The 19,644-nt window shown below is 36.2% G+C and overlaps 1 protein-coding gene across 1 annotated transcript; it reads right to left on the bottom strand.

Moving 5' to 3' along the window:
• Positions 1-15,448: 15,448 nt before the first annotated feature.
• On the bottom strand, positions 15,449-19,349 carry LOC104245264 (uncharacterized). The gene is made up of 2 exons (XM_009800862.2): positions 19,073-19,349; positions 15,449-16,432 (listed from the first exon to the last, which is right to left on the bottom strand). Exons 1-2 carry the CDS (start codon positions 19,112-19,114, stop codon positions 15,749-15,751), a joined length of 726 nt encoding a protein of 241 aa, XP_009799164.1. The 5' UTR covers positions 19,115-19,349; the 3' UTR covers positions 15,449-15,748.
• Between the last annotated feature and the right edge of the window lie 295 nt (positions 19,350-19,644).

The raw sequence follows: 19,644 nt of genomic DNA, 5'->3' as shown, positions 1-19,644 counted from the left end.
CGAAGTTTTTCGAAACGGGCACGTGGGCCCGAGGGTGACTTTATCAACTTTTCGAGCGGATTTGAAAATTATTCTAAATTGATTTATTATGAGTATTTAGAGTATATATTTATGGATTTGTACACTGTTTGACTAGTTTTGAAGCGACGGGCACCGGTTTGAGGTGTTAGAGAGGCTTTGGAGCCGGTTATGGAACTCCGTAGCGAAATAAGTCTCATGTCTAACTCTGTGAGGGGGAAACTACCCCTAGGTGATGTATTTGATATGTGTTACTTATTGCGGGGGTTACAGATGCACGAGGTGACGAGAGTCCGTACGTAGCAAGATTTGTGTAATTGTCCAGGTAGACTTAGGTTCACATCATGTTATACTTGTACTATAGGGGTTATCTTTGCTCGTTTATTTCCTTTATTTCTCATTATGACTTGAGACTACACTTGCGTAGAGTGATAGACTTTCCATTATAGATATTTGATGGGCTTCATGATTAGCCGTAGCCCACCCGAAACACACCCGACACCACTGGGACCCCGTCTAAGCATACAAACAAGTTCTATAACCTAACATGGACTCACTCGGGGTCTCAAATCATATCAAACAATGCAAAATGGAAAATCGCACCATGAATCGAACTATGAACTTCCCAATCTTCCAACTTCGAAAACTCGTGCCGAAACCAATCAAATCAACTCGAAATGATGCTAAATTTTGCAGACAAGTCCAAAATCACATGACGGAGCTGCTCCAACTCTCGGAATTGCATTCCGACCCCGATATCACAAAAGTCAACTATGTGTCAAACTTCTCCATTTTCCAAACTTCAATTTTTCTAACTTCCGCAGATTTGCCTCAAATTACTCTACGGACCTCCAAATCCAAATCCGGATGCGCGCCTGAGTCCAAAATCACCATACAAAGATGCTGACATCATCCAAAACTAATTCCGGAGCCGTTTACACAAAAGTCACATTCCGGTCAAATTCTCACCGCTTAAGCTTTCAAACTAGATTCCTTCTTCCAATTCGACTCTGAATCATCCGATAACTGAATTCAACCATGCACGCAAGTCGAACATAATATGAAGCTATTCAATACCTTACACTGCCAAATGGAGCTTAAATTCTCAAAATGACCGGCCGGGTCATTATAGTGGCCAACGTGCCAAGATGTAAGTTATAATTGTAGATAGTGGTGCCAATGAAAGAGCGAGTGTGAGAAAGATTATGAAATGAGCCTCGACTCGACTGTTTTAAAATGACTTCAAAAATAGAATTGCCTAAAAGCTTTTGGACTCAATTCATTCCCATAAGTGGTTGTTTTAACTAATGCTTTGCTTTATAAATATATCTAACGTGATTCGAGTTATTACATACTCAGGTGTTGAAATTGTACATTGTCGTTTTTGGGAAAGAGTATTTCAAGAATAAATAGTGTATTGTTTGTTTATGATTTTGATGTGTGTTTCTATTGCTGGTCGGTGTGCCCCGTTCTTTTGAAATTAAACTTGTTTGTGTTTAAAGTTTCCATTACTAATGAATTTGAGGTTTATGATTTTCGAAATATTCTATAATAAACAAAAGATACATGACACCGGAATGAAGTGGGGCTCACTAAGTCTACTGGGAAGAGGATGTACTGCTATCACTGATCAATGTTGCTTGTTGTGGAACCACCTGCATCTATAAAAGATGCAGCGCCCTTAACAAAAGGGACGTTAGTACCATGGAATAGTACTAGTATGTATAACTAAACACCATCTCAATAGAATTAATAACAATACAAGGAGGAACAATCATGAAATCAATAGAAGCCTCAAAAAATACCAAAACATCAAGTTAAGAACCACATAAGTTTTCAAGTAAATTTTCGTGTTTTTAGATTGGGAGATCTTTAGTACCAATATACCATCATTCACAATACCAACGTACTTTTACATGGAGTCCAATCACGTCCCGATCGACTAGGCTGACTCATTTGAGACATCAACCACAATCACCATTTCATTTACAATTTTCAACACAATCACCACCATGTGTGAGGCATGGCATCCAATCACGGCCTGATCGGCTAGGCCGTCTCACCCCAGACATTACCTTTTTTATCAGTCATCTCACTTCATCCTCAGTTCACATCTTTTCAATTCATTGGCACTAGTGGCACAATTATAGTATCATTCTTGGCACTTGGTCGTATTTCATATTTTGTGCTCACCTTATTCACTTTCAAACATCATCATCATTGTAAACAACAAGGCTTTTCAATTAAAGACATTAAGTAAACATGTGAGCAATTAAGATTTTTAGACATATAGAGATTTTTCACATAATTTGGCATAATAACCTTCATTCAAACTTGACTTAAAGTCGTAACTTTTATAACACACAACCCATACTTTGAACATATCCTCAAATGATAACATAGCATGATAAAAATATTTGGAACACATATTGAACATATATCTTTCAACTCAAGTTTACTCGGAATAGCCAATTTCATAATGATCAACTCGGGTCTTACATAACTTACATGAACACCGTGGAATTTAATTCTAAGAAAGGAGGTTAGCCAACATACCTCAATTGAGCTTCTTTAAACTCTAAAATATTACGGAACTCTTAGCAACTTCAATCTAATTTAGAAATATGACAAATTGAACTAAAATTAGGGAGATTATCATGGTTCTAGCTCATTTGAGCATTTTATCAAACACTAGATGTGCATTAAGGTTTCAAGACACTTTTTTATGGAGGATTCCCTCATCCCACAACCCATTCTTTATTATTTTTAGCTCACAATCTTCCTACACCTTTTGTTAACACATGCATGCAAAATAAACAACTCTCACACCCAAGAATTGCCTTGCTCATTACCTATTTGTAGTTAAATTTTCGAAATTAAGAATTATGATGTAGAATGCTACCTATAGGATGAAGGCCTAGTGCATTTTCCTTGTTAATCTTCCAAGATTTGAGTAGGAATTGGTGGATAAAGTTTAGGAACTCCCTATCTCACTCTATGCCACTCCCTATCTCTAGAAACATATGATTTTCCTTCTAAAATGACCCCAAAAAGTGTTTTATTAGAATGGGGACGGGTTCAAAAATTAGAAAAATAGGAGCCCCGACACAGGCCTGCGGTTGCATATGCGACCGCATGTTGCTTCTGCGATCCGCGAAATGGACTGCAAAATGGCCCTCCGGAACTGAGCAAGTCTGCCCCACTTTGCAGCCATTATGCGGTCCGCAGACCTGTTCCGCGACCACATAATGCGCCGCAGAACCTCCCTCCGAAGATTTTCCATGCTAAATTTGTGATCGGTGTACGACCCGCGAAATTGTTGTGCGGCCGCATAATGGACCGCGAATTGGTCCCCAATTTTTGCTCAATTTTCCACTTCACTCTCGCTCATTCTGCGGCCACATAGTGGGCTACAGAAATGCCTTCTTCTGCCAACATTTTTCTGTAACTCCTCAGTGCATTGTTCAACCTAAAAAGTTCGTACCGCATAGAGCTTGTGAGCTGCGAAAACTCTCTACAATCTTTAACTTTTAAGCCTAATTCAGCACCATGAAATTCTGAGTTTTCAGGTAAAATTTTACGGGGTCTTACAGCTATGAACCCATCTCACAAAGGAGAAACAAAACACACGAAATGAGCATAAAGTATCATATCCCAACATAATCCCCCTTCGATGCGTGACCCGATCCAAACATCGGTCCATATGGAATACCTCGAGGCATGAGTCTGACAATCAATAACCATATGCGTAATATTCAATAAACACGCGAGGTGCACGACTATAGCCATGGAGAAATGGATATCACTATATATATATATACCACAAATAAGAAGACCATAACAAAGGCACACTCAACCATTCAAGACCCTAGGAGCTATCCCGCTTGAATTCAGCCATAAAGTCCAAATAGTACTGCATCATGTGTGCAAATAGTCAAGAGTCTCACAACTGACCGTAGCATAGGAGAGTAACACATGGAACATATTAGAACACATTTGACTTGTTAGCTTTTTAGCGTTCGATCTTGGATTGGAGTTTTGATGGTTCTATTTTGTCCAGATGGTAATCTTGGACTCGGGCATATTCCCAGATTTACATTTGGATATTTCTAGAAGGATTCGACACTAATTGGCGAAAGTTGTAAATTTAAAAGTTTGGAAAGTTCATAAATTTGACCGGGAGTTGACTTTGAGTATATCGGATTCAGATTATGGTTCTAGGGATTGGAATATCTTCGATATGTCATTTGGGACTTTTGTGCAAAATTTGAGTTAATTCCAGGTTGATTTGATATGTTTCAGCGCGAGTTTTGGAAACCGAAAGTTCAAAGTTCATTGATTTTTGATTTGAGGTGTGGTTCTTCATTTCGATGTTGTTATGTGTGGTTTGAGGTCTCGAGTAGGTCTGCATTACATATGGGACTTGTTGGTAATTTCCAGATGGTGTCCCGAGGGGCTCAGATGCATTTCGAATTGATTTCGGACCACTTTAGAGTTTTCATGCATTGCTGGTTTTTGTTGTTGGATTTGTTAATCGCGGACGCGGTAGGTGGTACATGATCACGAAAGGTTGGATTTTCGCGCATGGGTTATCGCAGACATGGAAGGTGGTACGTGATCGCAAAAGGTTGGATTGGTTGATGTTCGCGTTCGCGCATGGGTTATCGCGGACATGTACGGTTGAGCGGGAGCTAGAGCTGGAGAATTCTTCATCACATTCGTGCAAGTCAGTTCGTGTTCGTGGAGCCTTAATACCAGTGGCTATCGTGAACACATAGTGTAATTTGATGGCAGTAGCATTTGTTCTTCGCGATCGCGAAGGATGTCCGGTGATTGCGTATGGTATTTCTTTCCAGTGATTATAAAGTACTCTATTTCGGGGGTTTCGACCATTTTTTACATATTTGGAGCTATGGAGCTCGGATTGAGTCGATTCTTGAAGCAATTTTTACCATGTGGATTGGGGTAAGTGTTCTCTACTAGTTTTTGATTTATATCATGAATCTATATTCGTTTTTGGCATTTGATCGAGGGTTTCAAAAGAGAAATTGGGAGTTTCTGTCTAAACTTTCCTAAAGTGAATTTTTGAATTTTTAACATTGATTTGGAGTCAGATTTGAGTGAAATTAGTATGGTTGGACTCGTAATTGAATGGGTTGTCAGATTTTGTGAGTTTCGTCGGGTTTCGAGGTATGAGCCCGTGTTTGACTTTTTGGTTGACATTGAGTAAATGTATAAAGATTCGACCTTTATCGATTGGGTTTGATTCCTATGGCATTATTTGATGTATTTGAGTTGCTTTTAGCTAGTTTCGAGCCGTTTGGAGGTCGGTATGCATGGGATGACATTTTTGAGCATCGTTTAGCTTGCTCGATATTGCATTTGGCTTGTTCAGGGTAAGTAACACTTCTAAACTTGTGATGAGGGTATAAAACCCCAAATTAAGTGTTATGTCATTGATGTTTAGGTGACGCGCATGCTAGGTGATAGGCGTATGGAGTGCACCATATGAATTGTGATTTAGTTGATTCCATAGAACTGTGTAGCTATCTTATTTGAACATTTTTACTGTACTCTATGTGTTAGAATACTTGGCATTGCCTAATAAGGGTGCGTATTTCAGAAGGTGCATTGTGTTCTGACTTACAAATACTTCATTGGTATTGTGGTACTCGTCTGGTTCATCGACTGCTGATATTTAGATCTTTTTTGCAATGTGGTAGGGAAGAATTATAGGAGTATTCCTCGTGGGATGATCGTGTGTGAGAGATGTGTTAGACATTCGGGCGATGGAGCTGGGATCAAATATGGTGGTTCATGTGTTCTATAGATATGGAGAACGAGAGTTCTCAGGAGAAGATTGATTCATGGTTGTGGACTGTGAGAATGTGGCCAAAGCTAGCCAGAGGGTATGTGTTAAGGTTAGGTCAATGTGGACTTTTGGAGGGTTATTTATCTATTTATGGATGACTAGAGTTGATTTGGGGCCATTGGTAGGCATAATGAGTATGTGTACTCCAAACCGGGTCTGCCATTCGGTTAGAGTTGAGCTTATTTGTGTTTTGTTATATTCTATTAGTGACTCTTCTATGCTACGAAAGGTTATGATCCGTTGGTTATATGCACACATGGTGCGGTTCTATTTGGGCCTTATAACGGAATTTAGGTGACATGGGTATTAGGGTGTTGAATGATTGATTGCGCATTTGGTTATGTTCTTTTGGACTATGGTTTTGAGTTATTTGCTTCTCAGGGGTTATGGTCATACAGTTTTGGTACTTGATGTCGAATTGCGCGAGTTATTGATTTTGAGCATGGTGGTTTGAGGTATTTCATATGGAACAATGTTTGGATGGGGTCACGCATTGCAGCGGAGTTATGTTGAGATATGATCCTTTGTGTTAGATTCATGTGTTATGGTTCTACAATGTGTGATAGGTTCTTAGCATTGTGTTTTCGCGGTACTTGTTGAGCTTGCGGGACGATTCTCTCATTTGAGTTATTTTCTATGTTTGAGTACACTTGAATTGTTCCGTATTGGTGCACGGATTGCACAGTTTATGGCTTAAGGTTGTATTGGTGGGGCATGTCAGTAAGGCGGATGTATTTGATAAGACGAGGTCGTCAGACCTAGAATGGGTGCTATCGGATCTGATTGCAATATATTTGGAAGGATAATGTCCCTGTTCGGCTTAGAAATTGGCTATAGTTCTTGTCGAATGAGAGGGAGCTCCATGACCCGTTGATCTGATGAGTGGTTATTAGTTGCTGCATGTTTCTTTCATCATCTGAGGTTTATTACCGATATTCAGTTTTTTTGAGCAACTATTGTGATCAGAAATTTTGCTACGAGTATGCAGGTCGTGTGGTATGTCATGTAATTACATCTTGGGTTATGGTTATCACTTGATACAGTTTGTTCAGACTTATACAGTGTATAGATGTGAGGCTCGGATCTTGTAGGAAATTCCGGATGATGGAAATTGGATTATGTGGTTTACGCACTAAGGTTGAAGTAATAATCTTCAGTTATGTTGTGTTGTCGGGCCTATATGGAATAGGGTGACGGAGATCACCCCCGGGCATGTGCATGGTAATGTTACACGACAGTTTGATAGCTTTGGAATAACTCTCGGCACGTTCGAGGGCGAACGCATGTATAAGTGGGGGAGAATGTAACGACCCGACTAGTCATTTTGAGAATTTGTACTTCGCTTGTAGCTTTGGGGAATGAGTATCTCCATATGATGTATTATGACTTGCATAAATCATCGGATTTGGTTTCCAGGTTATTTGGAACCGACTTGGAAGAGTGAATTTCATTGTTGAAGCTTTATTTGGAAGAGTTGACCAGGTTTGACTTTGTGAAGTTGACCTCGGAACGGAGTTTTGATGGTTCCATTAGGTCTGGATGGTGATTCTGGACTCGAGCGCATGCCCAGATTCACATTTGGATATTTCTAGAAGGGTTCAACACTAATTTGCGAAAGTTGGAAAATTTGAAGGTTTAGAAAGTTCATAAAATTGATCGGAAGTTGACTTTGAGGATATCAGATTCGAATTATGGTTCCGGGAATTGGAATTACTTCGTTATGTTATTTGGGACTTGTGTGCACAACTTGGGTTTATTCTGCATTGATTTGATACGTTCGACACGATTTCTATAAATTGGAAAGTTTTGAAAATTCACAAGCTCTATTCGAGGTGCAATTTGTAATTTCGATGTTGTTTGATGTGATTTGAGACCTCGAGTAGGTCCGTGTTATGTTATGGGACTTATTGGTATCTTCGGACGAGGTTCCAAGTGGCTCGGTGAGTTCAGTACGGGGTTCAAATCGGTTGGAGCCTTGTTGAAGTTGCTAAAATTTTTGGTTAATGATGTCTTCGCACTTGCGCATAAGGTACCGCAGGTGCGTGCTCACGTTAACGTGAAGCTGGTCGCAGAAGCGACATGGGAAAGGCTGGCTGGGGAGGCTTGTGCATAAGCGCGATCGCAAAAACAACCTTGTACATCACAGAAACGGCTACTGGTGGCCAAGGCTGTCTTGCAGGTGCGTGACTTTGTTCCATAGAAGTGAATGTCACAGGTGCGACCTACTGTCCGAAAATGCGGGAAACGCTGGGCAGAATGCTTTAAGTTCGAGGTTGGCCATTTTATCACATATTGAGCTATATACTTCAATTGAGCGATTTTGGAGGTAAATTTCATCATAAGGATTGGTGTAAGTATCCAATACTCGGTTTTGGTTATATTTCGTGAATATATCTTCAATTTTGGCATTTGGATTATGAATTTTAAAGAGAATATCAAAGGTTTTTGTCCAAAGTTTCTTAGTGCAAATTATTGAGTTTTGAACACTGATTTGGAGTCGGATTTGAATGAAACTAGTATGGTTGGACTCGTAATTGAATGGTTATCGAATTTTATGAGTTCTGTCGGGTTTCGAGGTGCGGGCCCGGGTTGGACTTTTGGGGTGATTTTTGGGCTTTGATTAAAAAATTCAACCTTTATTGATTAGGTTTGTTCCCTCTGGCATTGTTTGATATATTCGAGTTGTTTTTGGCTAGTTTCGAGCCGTTTGGAGGTCTATACACGCAGGATGGCATTTTGGAGCATCATTTGGCTTGCTCGGTATTGGATTTGACTTTTTCGGGGTAAGTAACATTTCTAAACTTGATGCTGAGGGTATGAAACCCTGAATTACGTGTTATGTGATTGACGTTGAAGTGACGTGCATGCTAGGTGACGGGTGTGTGGGCGTGCACCATGTGAATTGTGATCTAGTTGATTCCATAGAACTGTGTAGTTATTTTATCTGAATATTTTTACTGTGCTCTATGTGTTAGAGCACTTGAGTGTTGTCATATCTCAGTCTCTGTTATTATATATTGTCGCATCTCATATCAGTGACTTGGGCTGCTTAGCATGAGTGTTGTGAGGCCGAGAGACTAGAAAGATTGATTACTGAGTGAGGTTGAGGGACTGATTGTGAAGATATTGATACTATAGCACGTGAATTGTCCATGCATCACGTGAGTTATCCGTGCAACACGTGAGTTGTCCGTGCGGATCTAGGTATTTATATTATAGCATGCGAGTTGTCCGTTCAGATCCAGATATTAATAATATATCACGTGAGTTGTCAGTGCATCACGTGAGTTGTTCGTGCGGATTATAACGCTTGGGTTGAAGGAGCTCCTCCTAAGTCTGTACACCCCCGATGAGAGCAGTTGCTAGCAGTTATTATATTTGGGTTGGATCTGCCCTGTTCGGTATTGAGTGATTGAGTGTGTCGAGTGATTGAGCTTGATGAGTGGAAAGTATGAGACAGTGAGATTGAGTACTCTGAGAGTGTGAGTACATGTGTTGATCATTGAGAGCATTGTATTTCACATGCGTACTTGAGATACATGCATAGAGATGCATTTCCTTCTATTACCCAATTTTTGGTGACATTCATGATTTTACCTTTATATTGGCATATAGGCATAGAGATGTATTTTACTCATGTTATCTGAAAATGAAACATCTTAATTATTGCTGAAAGATTTTGGGAAAGATCACAATTTTCAAACTTACTCATATATTTTGGGGTTTTCGGTGAAGGATTTGGGATCTACTGGTATACTTGAAAAGCATGCCTATTTAACTGTGAACGAGCTAAGCATTTTATCTCTGAGTTGTTTCTTAAAGCACTTTTATTATGTTATTATAAACTGTTGTCGGTTATTGGTATTGGACTCCGACCGTTTTTCCAGCTCGTCACTACTTTCAACCTAAGGTTATGTTTGTTACTTATTAAATACATGGGTCGGTTATACTCATACTATACTTATGCACCTTGTGTGTAGATATTGGCTGCCGATGTTGCTGCGTACAGAGGGAGTTGGATCTGAAGATGTATCTACATCCCTGTCATAGCTGTCTCTTGATCCTGGTAGCCTTAGTATTTCAGATCTGTTCATGTATAATTCAGACAGATGGTGTATTTTATTTCCAACTAGTTTTGTAAACTCTATATTTTAGAAGCTCATGATTTGTACTACCAGTCCTTGGGTAGTTGTATAAAATTCAATTATCTAATCTTTGATTCACATCAGTGTTATTATATTATGTTATTTTGTTAATTGACTTACCTAACAGGTTGGGTTAGGTTCTATCACGACGGTTTGAATTTTGGTTCGTGACACGAACTAACCTTTTCACATCCTATATTTATTTTCTTCATTTTAAGCTCTCACACCATTATTTAAACTTTTCATATCCTCTCATAGATCCTAAGTCAAATCTTAATTTACTAAAATATCCTTCAGAAGTTAACTGACCATTTTGTCCTTATACAAAAAAATTACATTCATATTAGATGAGTAAAATTCAATTAATTATCAAGTCTTTCATCTACCTACTGATCTGCAAAGATAAGAACTTTAACCGACGAACTAACCTTTTGACATCCCATATTTATTTTCTCCTTTTTAAGCTTTCAGCCGTTATTTAAATTTTTCATATCCTCTCATAGATTTTATAAAGTGCACCAGAGTAGTGATCAGTGTTTTAAAAGGCAAGGGCGTGAGGCGGGGCGTTTTACTTTATACGGGGCGAGGCGAAAGCCTCGAAACATGGGGCGTAAGCCCCACGGATCTTTAATTTTTTAAATTTATGAATTAATAATATAGTATTACAACACAATAAAATATAAAAGATGCATTAAAAGTTCAAAAAAACTAAAAAAAAAATTAAAAAAACTCATATAAAATAAAATATTTAGCATATTTTACAAGTATAAATAATACTACTGTTAAAGTTACTATGAAATATAAATTAACTCCAACCTATTAACTTTCAATCAATTAAAAATTGTAATTTCTTACAAAATATTATCAAACTGCATATATTACCTCTTTAAAAGTAAATACACAATAAATTTTTCAATACCGTAATTTAAAATATTACTCTTTCATGAATAATATAAAATTATTTTTAAATAGTAAAATAAAAAATGCATGATAATTTTGAGAGACACAGATTTAAGACATGAAGATCTATCATGTAAAGATACAAATTTTGGTTATCTATTTTTAGAAGAAATATTCACCCTTACGATGTTCTCAATTAGTAAATATGTATGCAATAATATGTTTTGTTATTTGAGTTATTCACAATTTTCATATTTCTATAGATAAAAATAACTTTAATCATTCATTTGTTAAATAATTTTGAGAGTTAACAATACAAATTAGTGAATTCAACACATGATTTATATAGGAACGGTTGGGCGAGTCCCGAGCGTTGAGTGTTAGGCGTGTTTAGGGCGCACCGTCGAGCGCTTAGGGGCGTAAGCCTCAGAAAACTAAGCCCCACACATGAGTCTCAAGACGTTTTGATAGTGCCCCGCCCCGGGGCGAGCCCCGAGGCGAGTCCCAGAAAAGCCTTTTAAAACAGTGGTAGTGATCTACTTCAAATCAATTTAGCCTTCATTTTTTATTTTTTAATGTCAAATCATATATTATTTTTTCTGTAAAAAAAATCCATTTCTTGGTGTATTGCTTGCAACTTTTACAAAAAAGGTACAATACTCTTTTGATAGCCGGTGAGAAAGAATTCTTCCTTGACTTTCAATTCTCATTTTACTTTTTGTTTTTATTTTCTTTGTCAGTTAGTAACTGTGTTCAATTCACTGAAGAGGCTCAAAGTGAACAAGGATAAACATACACAAATGAACGAGAATAGATGATAATGTTGATAATTTTTTTGGTTCTTGTTTTGAGAGGTAGTCTTGAAAGGTGTATCAAAGTTTCCTCTAAAGTAGTCCTTTTTGTTGAAGGATAATAATAGAAAAACATATTAATGGACGTAAATCATCAAAATATTTGGTTTGAGTTTATTTAAAGCTCGTCTTGAGATATTAAGTGTACATTTAAAATTTGTACTTGCGCTTTACAAGGTAAATACTTATGAAATCTTTATACGTTATCATTTTTTTTTTCATAATTGACTTTTATAATTTCCTTTTTTTACCTTTTCCTAATCTCCTTCTTATTTTCTCCAACGTGACCTGTGGAGATTTCTAGTTCATAATTAGATGTCTGTACTTCTTGATTTTTGTGAATTATAACCACGAGAAAATATTCTTCTTTTCGACGTGCCTAAGGGAGCATGCAAGCAAACTGTGCACGCTAAGAGAAGAGGAGAGATGTTCGCAATTACTACCACAAGAAAGCCGCCCCCTATCTTCTAAAGAGGTCCGTCACTTCGTTCGTACCTTCTTGGCTTAGGCTTCCAACTGAACAACATGGCCTTGCCGCGCAACAACCACGATAGTAGTTACGGAACTACTGGGCCGGGAGAGGATAACCTCTTGTTCCTGCTCCTCTTTCTTCGCTTCGGGGACGGAGGTCCTACGGTAGGTAATATCGCTTGGGGATAACAACAGACATCACGAGTCCATTATTCAGATGGTCACTCAACTATCCGAAATTATCTAGCAAAATTATCTTTTTTTTGCTTGTAACAACAAAGTCACTTAACTATGCCTATAGTACTCAGAAGATCATTCAACTAGTTTTCTCAAACTTTTGATTGCCAAATACCTATTTTTTACCCTCAAAATTAACAACTTTTATCATTTTTTTTTATAGATTTTCAGTATTATAATTTTTTCTCTTTTTAATTCATATTTTATTTACAAATTAAAAAATAAAATAATAATTAAGCGTATATAGTGTTGGAATAATAAAATATTGACCATAGTAAAAACTTAATTAGAAAAATTTGTTCATAATAATAATTTTGATATTAACAACAAAAACTAAAAATTTTATTTAAACAATTGAGAATGAAAGAAAATAAAAGTTTTAAAATATATATTCCATGCACGTACTATAAAAAAATTATTTAAAATAAAGGTATTTTTTAATATACATATTCTTTAATATTCGCTCAATTATATTATTATTTCGACATTATATATGCTAGAAAAATACTTTTTATTTTTTTTTAAAAAAATATTTTTTCTATAGGTAAGTCCATAATGTTGATTAAAAAGAGAAAAAATCATATAATATTAAAAAAGCAAAAAAAAAAAAAAGAGAGAGAAGATAAACGTTGATAATTTAGAGGGTAAAATAGGTATTTAACGGTCAAAAGTTTGAGAAATTTGGTTGAGTGACCTTCTGAGTGCTATAGGCATAGTTAAATAATTTTATTATTACAAACGAAAGAAATATGACTTTGGTAGATAATTTCAAACAGTTGAGTGATCATATAAATAATGGACTCTTCCCGTCACCTATCTATTAATTGTTTCTTGCAAATTGCGACTAGCTAACAGATTTAAGGCCGAGTTTAAGAAAATAAACAACATCTAAATTGTTTTGCAATGCAATCATTAAAAAATGTGAATTGTGCTAATAATTTGGACTTGGGAGGATTACATATATTGTTGACGTCACTGATTAACAAGATGAGAGTGTCTTTTGTATACATCTTCTTCTTCCACATCTATTTTCTCTTTCCAATATTTCCAGTTCAAAACCGTTTCATTTACCTTCCTCCAATATTTAATTCAATTTTTTTCTTTTTTCCTTTTTTGTTTTTGTTTTTGTATATAACTTTCTTCTTTAGTTTTCTTTTCTCTTTACCTCTCAAGTGTTACTGTTGGTTTCTTTTTCCCGTGTGGTATAAAAGAGGCAAATATGATATTTCTTTGACAACATTAATTTAATAGTTGACTACCATGAATTTTCGAAAATATTTTATATTTAAGAAAGATACTTTATCAAAACAAATAGCTATCTCTAAAAGAAAGAAAATAACTTGTTAGAAAATGATTTTCGTTTGTATATAATTTGAATTCTTACTTTATTTCGTTTGTCTCAATTTTCAATTTCGAATAATAATGTTAGTGTTCTATTCTTTTTTTCTAAAGTATAATGTTCATAGATGAGACAAATTCCAAAATTTAAATGGAAATTTGGGGATCAATGTCATATTTTCATGTTCACTTTAGGGGCCGCTCAAGGGGAGGCTAATAAAGTCTTTGCTTTAGGCCCCTAAATTTTGGGGCCCCAAAAATATTTTTAGTTGTGGGTTTTTTATCTTATTTTCACTTAGACAATATTGAAATTCATAGGAAAAAAATAAAAAGTCCTTATAAAAGTAGAAAGAATAACTGTCTATTTTTTAACAATAGAAATATTTTAGAAATTTGAGTAAGATACTCAAATCTTCATATTGGTAAATAACTTTTCTACCGTAAGATTTAAGGTACGCATTATAAATATGCTCTAACATCTTATTAACGTGAGATTTCTCACTAATGTGAATATAATATTATATTTATAAGATAACTACACTATAGCCATAAAGAGCGAAGTAAAGAAACCAACGTAAATATGTTTTATTTTTATATGCTTTTATTTCTATTGTGCAATTTAAACAAATATTTTTAAAAATAAGCAGGCAATTGCTAATTTGTTATTCTTCATATAAATTTGTAATAGTTATTATTTCTTCCTTTATTGGGTTAGCTAAATAAGATTAAAATTCATCATTGTCATCATTTTATATCAAATCTGGCTTTAACTTTTATTTTGCAACTGATACTTATTATTATAAACAATATTTATCTATTTTTTTTTTAAAAAAATACTCATTGTTACGGGGTACACGCGCAACGCGCGTGCCCAAACACTAATATGACTTATATGCACCAACTTGAGGAGAGTGTTAGATAATAAAATATATAGTAATATATTAACGTTCCACATCGGAGAACAGGTATTAGGGTTATGTAATATTTGTATATAAAAAAGACTCAGGGGTCGTTTGGTAGGGTGTATAAGAATAGTGCGGAATAATGTGTATTAGTAATGCAAGCATTAGTTATGCAAATAATATTTCTTATCTATTGTTTGGTGTGGTGTATTAAAATTATAATTCATTGCATAATTTTAAAAAAAAATAGTTGCTTACAAAAATGCCCTCCATATCCTCTAGCTTTAAGGGACTTTAAGGACAATTTTATCTTTAACCATGCTAATGCATACATTAAAGCCTAGGTATTACTAATGCCATGGTTTTCTATGCATTACTTATGTATTAGTTATACATAAGTTGAAAAAAGGTACCAAACAAGGTATTAGTAATGCATAAAGCTAATGCTTGCATTATTTTTTCTAATATCTCCTACCAAACGACCCCTTAATGTAATACAAAATAATGTCAATAATATTTTTCTCTCGTGCCTTTATTTCTCACATTCACCTCATTCCATTTTAGATTTGGTATGATGGGCCGTCTTAAGTTGACATAGTGATCCTTATTCTCTCCTTTGGCACTTTAATCCAACCATAAAGATGCTTGAAATTTTACATGAAGGTGCAGCCACTCGTTGGTACACCATACATATACAAGCTCGTGAAGTCCCTGTTAAAGAAGAATAGATACTGTACATTTAATTGATGAAGTCACAAACCAAACATTAAGGCAATAAGATGGTTAGATAATACAGTGTTGAAGAGCTACATTTTTGTATTCAACTATAGTTCGCCTTCGCAACCCCATTCTGCACCGCGCACCTGAGAACTCTGGAATTCAAAATAACCTTAAACTGGCACCACGGAACGCATCTGTTGTACACAAACTACTCATCTCGGGTTCTCGTGGATGGATAGACCAATACCATGCCCCAAAAGCCAAGAAGAAAACCAGCTATAGCAACCATCTAAATCAGTACTCATTGAAATGGATAGCACCAACTTTCCACACAATGTAAGTTGTAGCAAACATAATTGTGCTGATAAATATAAATGAAAATGCAACGAGAAAGACATCAAATCCTCCTGGAAACTCAAAAGTCCAACCTGGTTTTGGCATCCCTCTTTTGCTATCATCGAACAAATTCGTAGGAGCCTCTGGAAGTCCTGATCTCTTTTTCCCCTTCTCACTTTCTCGCAAGGCCTCAATTAATTTGCTTCCAAGCTCAGGTTTAGAGGCCTTTGATTCATTGTACCGGCTGAGGACCCTAGCTGCCCTAAGTTTCTCTCTTGCTGTCAATGGAGATCTCTTAACGGCTGGTTTTGGAATGGCGGAAGATGCTTCCTGTTGCAAGTTTGTGGAAGTTACAGACCCATTTGAAACTTTGGATGCTTGCACTACCGACTCAGTTTGACCATTGGACTGCATTTCACCTTCTGTTTTTGAAGATTCAGAGGATGATGGATTTACAGTAGTTGTAATAACGTCAGAGTCCTTACCATTAACTTCCGTTTGAAGACGATCATTTTTTGCAACTAAAAGAAAGAAACTCTGCTTAGTAACAGCTGTGCATCTTCTTAACCCTAGCACCTGAAAGGAAGATGGGAAGTGCGGAACCTTCTGTAGTGAGGCACTCCTAGAGAGATGGCAGTAGGCCTGCAGCTCTCATTGAGAAGAAACAAATAAATTGTTGTGATAAATTTGATGCCAAATTCATAAATCAATAAATGTGAGCATCACTCCTAGCCTAAACAAAAACAATAATTATGCCTCAATTGCAAACTACTTGAGGTTATTATATGAATCATCCATATCTATTTCGCTCTCTTTTGGCTCCTTTCATTCCACTACTCAATAGTTTGTGCTAAGTCAAATTCAAGTTATTGTGAAATTAGGGAATCTCCAATTCTCAGACATGCAACTAAACTGTCATACAATCTCTAATCAAACTAGAAAGACTCATGTCAAACAATGGATCTAATGTAGGTGTGTCAATGACAATTACCCCAATTAGTTAGTATTCACCTATAAGGACACATTATTGCATTTGGTTATTTACTAAGCTTACGTGGATTTCTAGAAATTGTAAGCAGTAAGTATTTGAAGAAACTTCCATTCAAGTGATATTTAGACTTACCATATCACATTTTAACACTTCAACTATTGAGGAGCTGCATCTGCTGACCAATACATTTGGAGGTCCACGTAGAACATGAACGGACTATCTCAAGCAATTTTCTCGCTTTTTTTCCTCTCCATATGTGGTATTTGCATATTCTGTCGGATGTGATCATTTCTAATCATGTCTGATCGCTCATATCTTCACATCCTAACTTGTGGATATATTGTACCTTAAAGGCTCAACATTCACTCCAATATGTGATTGTTGGTTCACTGCTATAATATAAAAACTAGCCTTTCATTTTGGTAGGGTCCTCCTATCGCACATAACCCTTATTCATACCTCCATTTCAACCATCCTATTTTAGTTTTGTGTTATATCTCCATCTGTTATATTATTCTCCTAAAAGACTGAGTGTATATATCAGAAATATTTGCATTTAAGCATCATAGTATAATCTAATATCACATGTATAACATCTGTCTTACTTATATTAAAACTCTTACTCGCTATAGTGCCTCTCCACAGTTCAAGTTTTTCCTTGCTAGTTTCATCAGCACAACAATGTTTGTGAATAGCATGCACCATGGCACCCCATTTTTGTATATTATTGGTTAACTAATCCATAAGTAAGGTAAAAAGGTATGGGCTCAAGCAGTGTAAAACCACATATATGGAAGCTCCTCTATATCTCCTCTTGGTATTCTTACACATGTCATGGCTCAGATATATCCTTTATGAAGTTTATGCACATTATCGGAGTGCATTTATTCTTCAGAGTCCACAAAAGAACTTTTCCTTGACATTTTATCATATGTGGTAGGTCAATGAATATCAATGGAAATCATGCTTCCATTCCTTATAAACTTTTATCATTTTCTTGAAAAAAATATAGCCTCCATCTTAGATTTAATAGGCATAAATCTGCCCACATTCGATCACCCTTTCCCGATGTTTAATCGTATGACTCATTAGGTTAATACATACAGCTTTAAATAGCTCACTTGTTCTCATTTATTGAAACAAGGAACTCTTTCTTCATTAATTTGGCATCTTTCAACTGTTAAAATGACATTGATTTGCTTAATAAACCATATTACTTCATGCTATCCAAGCCACTCCCATACATGTATATTGTACCATATGGCACAAGTTTGTCTATTCTTTATATTCACAGCATTTTTCACTTGTGCAAACCTAATTCTACGAGTGTAGTGAGGTTACTGTCTTAAATGAGATATCAATCTTTAAAGTTATCCTCGTAATTTGAGTTGAGCAATCGATCAAATAGCATCTGCCTCTCCATCCCTCTTTGATCTCACTGTCTCCTGTCAAAACTTATTGGGAATCATTTTTAATAAATTTAAGCTGATCCCTCTTTTCTGTCAATCATACTGGTTTATAAATTTCTTTCTCCTTTTTCCGCATTTCTAACTTTTGCCAGAAATCCCATAGGGTTTACCTCAGGCTTTGATTGCATCCTCTTAATCTCCACTCTTAGCTCTCTTACGCTTTTCAATAGCTACTCCATCTTTTTCTTTTGGTAACTTCATGTGCCACTAGATCTCTTTTTACTTTAAATGCTCTTTGCACTTCAACTACTACTTTCTTGATGTACGTTGTCATTTCCTTCCTCTGGGTATTGTGTCCGCTCCTAAGTCCCATGATCCGACTTTCAATATAGCTTGTCATTAAATGCTATTTGGTTTTTTGTTCCTAATTATGTGCTGCTTGCAACTCCTCCTTTTTGCCTACTCCTTTGCTTCATATCCAGAACCATCAAGCTATGTTGGGCACTAAGTCTATTAGCTAAGAATTAAGCTTGAATTAAGTTATATGCACTTTCAGGGTAATGAATTTTTCTAATTTAACCTGCTATAAGAGGTTTCTTATAATTTATTAAAGATTGCCAATCAATGTTTCATATAGTAAAAATTAAACTCATTTCTAATTAAGTAGTGTGGAATCATGACAATATCCCTAATATATCATTTACACGTTAAGGAAAATGAATTATTGCTTCTGCTACCTCATTTGCTAACTAATCACCGGCGTAATTTAGTACAGCAAAGCAATTTATACAACACTTAAGCAATGAAACGTGAGAACCGGGAACAAGTAAAGTAAAAGGGTCTACAATTACAGGGAAAAAGAAAGAGGAGGAGGAGACATACAGTTGAGCGAAAGCCTAGAACGGAATTCAAAGAAACAGCCATCAACTCCCTACTTATTGTGTGTGGTTGCTCAGAATGAGTTAAGGCCCAACCATGAAATCTTGCACGCCAAAGTTTGCGGGAAAGATGAGAGGGAAAACTTTACACCTAGCGCTCTGAGGATAATAAAATGAATGATGCAGATAGAGAGCCGTATTCATCCTCCAATATATTTTTCCGAGGAGTCCATTTATTAGCTGTACGCCGGTATTACTTATTTCCGCATAATATTTATTTCAAATCAAGTCTTTTGTATATATTTATATATATATAATAAAAGAAGGAAAATAGTCAACAATTTCTTTTTATTACGCAAAAATAATCATTTATATCCTCTAATAGCCCCCGCACCCCCCTCCCCCAAATTCCCACGTTATAGAAGTGGTGCAAAACTATCTCTCATCCATTGGGCCCCTTCACTATGCCCACCGTCATCCTCATCTCACGTTTGCCTAACATTTTAGCGCCACATAACATGCTATATTACCGGCCCTATTTTAGCCTCTCCTACTCAGCATCTCCTTTGCTACTTC

This window comes from Nicotiana sylvestris, chromosome 5, assembly GCF_000393655.2.
Source record: "Nicotiana sylvestris chromosome 5, ASM39365v2, whole genome shotgun sequence".
Lineage (NCBI taxonomy): Eukaryota > Viridiplantae > Streptophyta > Magnoliopsida > Solanales > Solanaceae > Nicotiana > Nicotiana sylvestris.
This window is presented reverse-complemented; position numbering and strand designations above follow the sequence as displayed.